Source organism: Vigna radiata, chromosome 8, assembly GCF_000741045.1.
Source record: "Vigna radiata var. radiata cultivar VC1973A chromosome 8, Vradiata_ver6, whole genome shotgun sequence".
Lineage (NCBI taxonomy): Eukaryota > Viridiplantae > Streptophyta > Magnoliopsida > Fabales > Fabaceae > Vigna > Vigna radiata.
In genome coordinates this window covers 34,705,224-34,714,411 of record NC_028358.1, presented here as the reverse complement: position 1 = coordinate 34,714,411, position 9,188 = coordinate 34,705,224, and the positions used below count along the sequence as shown (strand labels likewise).

The 9,188-nt window shown below is 35.1% G+C and overlaps 1 protein-coding gene across 1 annotated transcript; it reads right to left on the bottom strand.

Annotated features, from left to right (window-relative positions):
* Positions 1-2,674: 2,674 nt before the first annotated feature.
* On the bottom strand, positions 2,675-8,858 carry LOC106772103 (casein kinase 1-like protein 10). Its single transcript, XM_014658275.2, has 14 exons — positions 8,097-8,858; positions 7,968-8,008; positions 7,308-7,377; positions 7,013-7,161; positions 6,830-6,925; positions 5,078-5,148; positions 4,749-4,810; positions 4,562-4,625; positions 4,393-4,477; positions 4,034-4,160; positions 3,878-3,951; positions 3,737-3,788; positions 3,387-3,523; positions 2,675-3,283 (listed from the first exon to the last, which is right to left on the bottom strand). The coding sequence occupies exons 1-14, from the start codon at positions 8,170-8,172 to the stop codon at positions 3,008-3,010; spliced, it is 1,380 nt and encodes a 459-aa protein (XP_014513761.1). The 5' UTR covers positions 8,173-8,858; the 3' UTR covers positions 2,675-3,007.
* Between the last annotated feature and the right edge of the window lie 330 nt (positions 8,859-9,188).

Genomic DNA, 9,188 nt, shown 5'->3' with positions numbered 1-9,188 from the left:
AGAAAATGAAAACCTAGCCTATGGACCGGACGGTCCTACACTATCTTCAGGTTGCTCATCTGCAAGGCTTCCTCCCATGAATCTTCAACCCCTTCTGCTCGCATTCATAGAATGATCATTGCAGTGAAGAGAACCGGACGGAAGGTGAAAGACAAGACAGAAAATAAGGGTAAGCTTATGTAATTTAATTAATCAAATCAAACATATCATTTAAACAAAACATTAAATGAGCAAAAGCATCATATCCAGTCGTGCAACCATCAAACCAATGTCACAATCAAAGACCGAATGTATAAATTGTAATAATCGACCACTTTGACACTGTTTGGACTGTATGAATATGCAACTATGGTCGTTCTTACACTCGTGGGTGGTAACCTGTAATAAAGCATCAGTATTATTGCAACATGGATAACCCTTGAGCTTGCCACACGAGATTAGCTCGTTAAAACACCTTAGGTCAAGGTTGTACACACCGCCTAGGCTAGAGCCTCCTATCATTCTCACCACATGCATCACCCTCTCTAGTGAGCATTAGAATATCAGGATAAACACCAATACAAAGCTGACCATATTCATACTTTACCAATCAACATCAATCATATATATTGTATGAACCATGTAGCTCGTCATTTCTAGCACATGGCGTGGTGTAGTAATTGGGATACACTCAACAGCTACCACCTGAGGTTAGTCCTTATGGTTGCAGACCTCCTCTCATTCTCATGCATGAATTACCTTTTTCTATATGATGAGGAGTAATCACGGAATATCAGGATAAAAAACGAAGCTTGAGTCTCACCACGGTCATACTTTACCAACCACCACAATTCATGAGACATTCCTCCTTGGAATTCTCTTTCACAAGTATATATTCATTCCATATTAGTTCCTCACACTTATATATTCAAACACTCATCTGAAGTATATATATATTAATAATATTCACTCAAACAAAAATTTAAAGAACTAATACTGTGAATTAGAATTATAACCGAACGCAAAGGAGATTTATCTAATTACTAAAGACTAAAACATAATACTATACCTTAGGCCGAGCATCTTTAGCTTAGGCCGAACACTTTCAAGTTTGGCCGAGCAATTAGAGCTTAGGCTGGACACTTTATATAGGATGGAGTTCTCTTCAAAAGTCCGAGCGTTAGCACAGACCAAACACTCAACATTAATCAATAGAATATCAAACGTACTAAAGGAAATCCAAACGTATTAAAGGAAATCCGAACGTATTAAAGAAAATCCGAACGTACTAAAGGAAATCCGAATGCACTAAAGGAAATCCGAACTTATTGAAGGAAATCCGAAAGTACGAAAGGAAATCCGAACGTACTAAAGGAAATCAGAATGTACTAAAGGAAATCTGAATGTATTAAAGGAAATCCGATCACATTTGTATAAAATTGATTATAATTTATTTTAAACTAATGTTCTTATCCCATAACTAGACTAACCAATAAGAAATCCCTTAATTTTAACTAACCGAATACTTAGACATTAGAAAACCGATCGGTCATTAACTGAAATTTCCTATAGAAGAGAATTCAGTAAAGGCTGAACGTACTAGGGAAAAACCGAACGATCATATATAACCCTCGGTCACAGTTACAGAATTCTGCAGAATTTAGCAGAATTACGATTAACCTTACTTCTATCCAATTTTCATGACAATTATCAAACATTAAAACATACAATCAAACATGTAACTCTAATATCAAGCAAATCATCAACTTACCATCATTCAAGCATACAACCATTCATAACACAAAAATCATAATTAAATTACAAGCTTCCCTTACCTTATAACCGAATGACTATTCACGTAACAATAGAATGTGCATTCCTTGAACTTCCCCCTTCCTAGAATTAGTACCTAAAACCCAAGTCTGATCGGAGAAAAGCCTCCACCATGGAATCAAATACATAAAAACTGTTTCAGAAGTGGAAATGGACGAACACATGCAAGCCAAAATGCTTGCATGTATATGACACGGAAGAAATTCAAAGGAAGAAAAGGTTTGGAACTTACCAGCTCCAAACAGAAATCCAATCGGTGTCAAGTGAAGGGCTTGACAGTAGAGATGCTTAAGTGCTGCCTGAAGGATTATCGGAACGGTAGAAGTGTGAGAATTGGCAGAGAGAAGTTTAAGGATTCTAGAGAGAAAGAGAAGGAGAATGGAGTTCTGAAGTTTTGAAGAAGATCGCATTCAGAGAAAATGATGTCAGATTTTTAAAATCCCAGCTTTTATACCACTTCTAAAACCGAATGATCGAATCTCATGCCGCCACCTCTTTTCCACTTTCTGAGTCTCACACATCCTCTGACACGTGGATTTCACTGAGATGGAAAATTTATGGCTCCTGACAAAATACATTGTAAGAGGTGAAACCAAAATTATCTGAAATAATTACCATTGCTTTTTTTTCTTTTTTTCATTTTCAGACTGTCATTCCCCATGAACCAAGACAAGACTCAACACTGGGACCACCTTCAGTGTAGCATGCTATGAATTTAATTCTTACCGATATCAATGCATAATTGGATATTGGCTAAATTTTCCTATGGTATTTTCGTTCTTGTATTCGTAATTGAAACCAATAATGTCATTCCTCAAATGCATGCTCTGGGTTCGAAATATGAATAGAAAGTTCTAAAAAGTTCCAAAAGCACTTTTGCAGATTCTTTTTCATTCATTTGACAGATAAATAGAGAATGAATTTATTACAACTTACAAGTAGCCATATATTAACAAATTCTTTAAGTAACATAGCATCTCTTCATGAATGGGTCCATGCTGAAATAATCATGGAACATCTGAAGATGTAGAAGAAGAGTCTGCCAAATCTTCGTGAAGAAGTTTGGGAGAGCTTTAGCCTCAGCATTGGATGGAAATATACAGAGTAATTAACATGTGTCGACATCTCAAAGGAAACTTTCAGCGCAGAAGAACTAAGACCATCGACACAATAAATCTGCTGATCACAAAGTTCTTCATTTCCTTTTCCCTGTGCTAAGTGACAGGAGTTCAAAGCTCCTGAGAGCATCATCACGGCCAAGTCTTGTCCCCGAAGTCCGAGTTAGAGATGTTTTAGACTCAGAACCAGGTTGAAGTCTCTGAGTTGTTGATAGTCTGCCACTGCTTGAGACCAGTCGGCTAACACGGCTTTCACTGGGCTCACCAGAAGAGCTTGGTCTGCTTGACAAGACAAGCTTCTTTGAAGAACTGCCATTACGAGAAGAACTCCGAGGCCTCTCAGAATCAGCTTGCTGCAGAGGATAACAGGACTAAGTATAAGAGTCCCATAAAAGTTTGAAGGTAACCAATTCATATCATATACACACAGAAAATGATGACTAAGAAGATACTAACCACATCTTTAGACGAAGATGGCGCATCATCAGAAGACTTATGCCTAGAATGATCACCGTGTAGACCAAGTCCAGAGCCATTCCTCCTCGCAAATGCCTCCACTGCACCTGAGAATCTATCTCGAATCTCTGGTACAACTGGAATACAAGTCTAATAGTCATTAGTTGATGAAAGCACTTCTCGGTCATGCACAATGTACAGAGAAATATTTTGAACAGGACAAAATAATCAATTTCAAACATATAATGAGAATAAAAGCTCATAAACATGCAGAATACTAAATAAAATTTTAAGGACTATGAACACAAGTAACAACAGTTGCTACTGGAAAAACTGTAGACAGATGAAACCTGAAGGTCGTTCTCCTGATTGCCCTGGGTTTATGACTGGTTTCCCACTAGGCTGTCGAAGATGTGGCAAACAAATGATTAAAAAGAACCTTAACTTTTGCTAGAAAAACAATGATACTACGCTAGCTAAGAAGAACTAACTCGAGCTCTAGAGCTGGATCCGATTTGTGGATACTTCAACATCGTCCAATCAAATACATAGTCAAACTGATACCCTGAGAAAGCAAGAGCTTCAAAGTCTTAGAAAATTGTTATTACTCACAAGGAAACATCAAAGTTTATTGGTGCAAAGTTAACCTTCTCGGATGAATAGGTCTCGAAAGAGTCTCTTAAGATAAGAGTAATCGGGCTTATCTTCAAACCGCAACGATCGGCAATAGTGGAAGTATGATGTGAATTCCGATGGATAGGACTTGCATAAGACCTGTCTCAGAAACCCATACAATAAATTCTTTGCAAGAAAAAATTAATTAATTGCACAACCAATTCTACTTGGTTAAAGAAAAATATTCCCAAAAAAATGCCACCACTGAACAAATTCTACTGATGATTAAATCATCAAAAAACATTAACCAACCTAATATAAATAAACACCAAATTTTCTAATTATTAGAAAATTCACATAAAAACTGCCTCTGAACAAATAATAACAACACCTCTATTGGAGTAAGCATCTTCTTTTCACTTATCTTGTCATACTTTTGCTTTTTAGTTCCAGCTTTCAAGCCTTGCCACGGGAGACTGGAACACAAAAGCCAAAAATGTTAAATATAACAAAGATTACTGCAGAGAAAAAAAAGAAAACAGTATTTCAATTCAACTGACCTTCCTCTCAAAAAGTACATGAGCACATAACCAAGAGATTCTAGATCATCTCTTCTGCTTTGTTCTGCACAAATTATTACAACAACATTCTTATAAACTTATATCGATGTTGACTTTAAAAAGCTTAAGAAAAATTTATTGATTACAAGCTGCACGAAGCAAGCCCACAATCAATAACCTCACTCACCAACTCCCAAATGAGTATTAACACTTGCATAACGAGCAGTTCCAGTGAGGTTTTTGTTTTCCCTGAAAAAAGAAATGAAGTATAATGACCATTCACAAAAGAAAAGTAATGTCTAAAACTCAAATTCCACCCATTAGTTTAATCCCTACTAAGCACCACTATCTGACAGAACACTTATGCGATGTATCTTTAGAATAACTAGTTGTGGATCTGAATTATTGAGGTATACGTAGTACATATTGTATTGGGTTTGCTATGTATATTGAAGGGATGAGATGAAATGAAAACAAGCTGCAGAGCCTGCCCAAACAAAATCTCGAAATTATTACCTGTACGGTATATGCTTATGTGTTTGAAGGTCCCGGTACTTTTTTGCAAGACCATAATCAATTATGTATACCTTCAAATTGTAAAAAAAAAAAAAAAAAAGAAAAGAAAGAAAGAACATTAACCAAAACCAACTTAGTTATTTAATGCATGACACCTATCTGGCAGAAAATAAATTCAAAGATTCATTGTAAATTAACCTACCGTTTCTTTACAGACTGAGTTTATATGACACTGTTAGGGCCTGAATTTATTTGGAAGAGTTCATAATTTACTAGATTTATAATAGTCTAACCTTAAGTAAACTGAAATAGTGAGTAGTTTGGTTTTATACAGTACCAGGAACACAACTTTGACTTATAAAGCATTAAATTATTAAAAAAAAGATTGAGTTAGGCACAACAAGAGAGGGAGCAGCAGAGTGAAACTAAAATCAAACAAAAACTGAAAAAGATACATCTAAAAGAAATAAAAAGAAGAGAACCAAAGGTTTAGTTGCAAAATCATGCCATGGTTTACAGAAAGTTAAAAAGAGCTCCAATTAGCATATTTAGCTACCAAGCTATAATGTTATACAGTTCAATTATTTTGAATATACATTGTTTCCAATTAAAAGGTCTATATAACAAATCTAAAATATTTGAAAACGAGTTTTCAAAAGGAAAAGGCTAACAATAACCAATATACAAACCTGATAAGGGATTAGCAACCCCATAGCTGATCTGGTTTGTTCAACTATTTACCAAAACATACCGTCCAGAAGTAACAGAGTGTAGCTAAGGATTAAAACCACAATCGTGGAGGAATAACTAATTGTTGTGAAGCCATGGAAATTTGTGAAAATGGGGGAAGGAGAAAACTTTAATGAAGACGAGGTAGAAAGACTAAAGGGTCTTGCGTTGAAGTGTAAAAACATGTTAAAAACCTTGATCAAAATAATTTGCTCAAAATTAGAAACAAGAATATCAAACAACCAGAAATACTGAACAAAACAATGCATTGTGAACAGCATCATTCAGAAGAAGAGAAATCAACTTATTCTAACTTGGCCTCACAAATAATAGAAATACTGGAATGAAATAATGCATTGAACAAGTAGGAAAACTTCCTTAAAGAAGGTTTATAGTAGGAGAAATAAGGTAGAGAACAGATATTACAATACTAAGGAGTGAGCAGCAGTAGTTGCAACCCAATAGACAATTAATTGTATAAGTCAGAATCAAAAGAGAATAAATGCTGTTTGCTCAAATAGACAATTAATTGTAACAGCCAGGAGGGAAGGAGATAATAAATATGAAGCAGGAAGCAGAGAAAGTTAGTAGGTGCGTCTTGTGAAAGGATTTGGCTTGTGAGAGTGCATATCTCTCCAATACAGGGGTAGGAGTATATTTTCCGCTCTGTATTCTTCATCCTCTCTTTGTCATTCTATTTCATTAAAATCGAGATTCAGGGTAATAAAATTTTATTTCTCGTCACAAGTTGTGATCAAGTTTTTATCAAATAAGGTAAGCTTGTTTACACTTGCAGCATTAAAGTTCTGAATAATAAATTTCATATCCAATGGCTACTACACAGAAGAGATCACTACAAATTTAAAGCAACATTGAAGTCTCCGTATATCCATAGTGTGAAAACAATTTAATCATAATATCAAATCATAACTGAAACTACTTGATAATACAGGAGGGATGCCATGCATAAAGACACAACAGGGTAAGACTTAATTAAAATAAATGTGGTATAGACAAAAATACCTGATTTGCCTTCCGGCCTAAACCCATTAAAAAGTTGTCAGGCTTTATATCTCGATGCAGAAAACCCCGGGAGTGCATGTACTCAACTCTGTTTATCTAGGTGAACCAAATATAGGAAAAGAGTAAAAACATAGCAGCTTTCTATCCAAAGTATAATTTTGTTGAAATTAAAGTCATGCTTACTAGCTGATCTGCCAGCATCAGAACTGTTTTCAGAGATAATTTCCTATTACAATAGTTAAACAAGTCTTCAAGACTAGGCCCAAGGAGGTCAATAGCCATGACATTGTAGTCACCCTCAATTCCAAACCATTTTAGATGGGGTATACCAGCTTCAAAAAAAAAATAAAAAAAATGAAAAGAGCTCATGGGCTAATTTCATTTCATGACAAGAAACTAAAGAAATGCAAGTCTAGCCTGCAAGAAAAGAAGTTGATAAAGTACATATTGGAAAAAAAATGAAGGGATGAAAACTTACTTCCCCCTTGGAGAAGCATATACAATTTAGACTCATAGTGAAGCTGGGGATGCTTGGTCTTCACAGATTCCTGTTAAACCAAGAGAATTGGGGTCCAAATAAACATCCATTAATAGGGGAGCACGAAACAGCGTGTCAAACAAAGTATGTAAATCAAATCTTAGACAGTAATATTTGTTATGCTTTCCCACCTGCCAATATATACAAATACAGTATGATAATCATTTAAGACATATTTTAGGCAGGTGACCTTGGAAAATTACATACAAGTGTTGAAACAGTCTTTGATCAGTGATATACCTAGTGAAAAGCATATGACCCATCAGTGTATTGTTATAACACTGTTTTTCATGGCTGCCAAATGCCACCCAGGAATCTGCCAATCCCCTTTAAAATTTCCGATCAACAGTTATCCTAAAAACCCCTTTCTTATAAAGGTAACTTCTCATGTAACACAAGGCAAAAGAAGCAAGCACAAATAACAAAACCCGCAAATATTGCCCTATGCCTCAGCTGACGGTCCAGCCACCAGCAAACAAAAGCATATAAATTACTTCAGTTCAACAACAAAAAACATTGATCTATGTTCTATGAAAACAAATATTATAAAAATAAAAATATCAATAAAAAACCCAATAGAATTCAAAAAATTGCACTCACTAGCTTAACAGCGACTTCCTCCCCACTTTGTACATTAACGCCTGAAAAAACACAAAAATACCAGAAGATCAAGAAAGATGTTAAATCCAAATACTAATGTTACAAAAACAAAATACTCTGTACGCTAACCTAGGTAAAGCTCGCCAAACGATCCACTCCCAATCTTCCTACCAAGCTTGAATTTTCCACCAATAACATGATCCATGATACAAACCCAATCTCCCGATCCTTGTTAAGTTACAAAAGCACTCTACTACACAACTCAAACAAAAAAAAAAAAAATTGCCTATTGCCAGTATCTCATCAACGATTGAGCTTTATTTACAGCACAATCTAAGATCCAACGAGATTTGCCAGTAACCCAAAGATCCAAAACTATATTTAATAACTCAAAAATTCAGGCTATGCTAATCCCAGTACAGTAAAAATCATAAGAAAAAACTTTTGATCAACTGAAGTAAGATCAGGAACTAGAATCTACAAAACACCCATTGCGATTATGGGGTCGCTCAAAGAAACCCCTTCTCCTCTTCTACGACGAAAAGAGATCGAATGGCGAAAAGGATGGGAAAAAAAAACCGGAGTAGCAGTGAGTAGATAAACTAAATTATGTTCTATTGCGGCTAATAGTGTGAAAAAATGCAGTAATGTAGAAGAAAGAGGAATCTAATAGGTACGATATTCTCGGGCAAATAGGGGTGATAGATTTGGCATCCACCTTCGGATCTGTCTTTGAGGATAGGAAGTAGATTTTGTAGGAAAAATTTCAGATTCGGAAAAAAGAAAAGAAAAGAAAAGAAAGTGATATGAGAGATAGAGAGAACATAGAAAGAATAGCTAATGTGAGGCTGGAGGAGGAAGAAAATGGACGCCTGTCCAAACTAACGCAGTGACAACATTATTTATAGATACTACATAAATGTTTTATTCATTTAAATAAATAAATTATTTTACACGACCAAAATAAATAAATAAATAGTTTTAAATTTGAATCCATGAAAATATAATGTGATTAATTGGAGCAGACTATCCACTTAAAATAATCAACCATATATTCTTGTAAAAGTTAGTCAGTAATAAAAGTGTCATTCAAGTGAAGAGTTTATTTATGCTTTTGAAAAAGTGAGTTTTATAGTTTATTTAGATTTATCTTAAATTTACTTATAAATGGTTAAAAGTTTGTTGGAGCCTACCTATGTGATAGAAAAAGCGTATTGCATT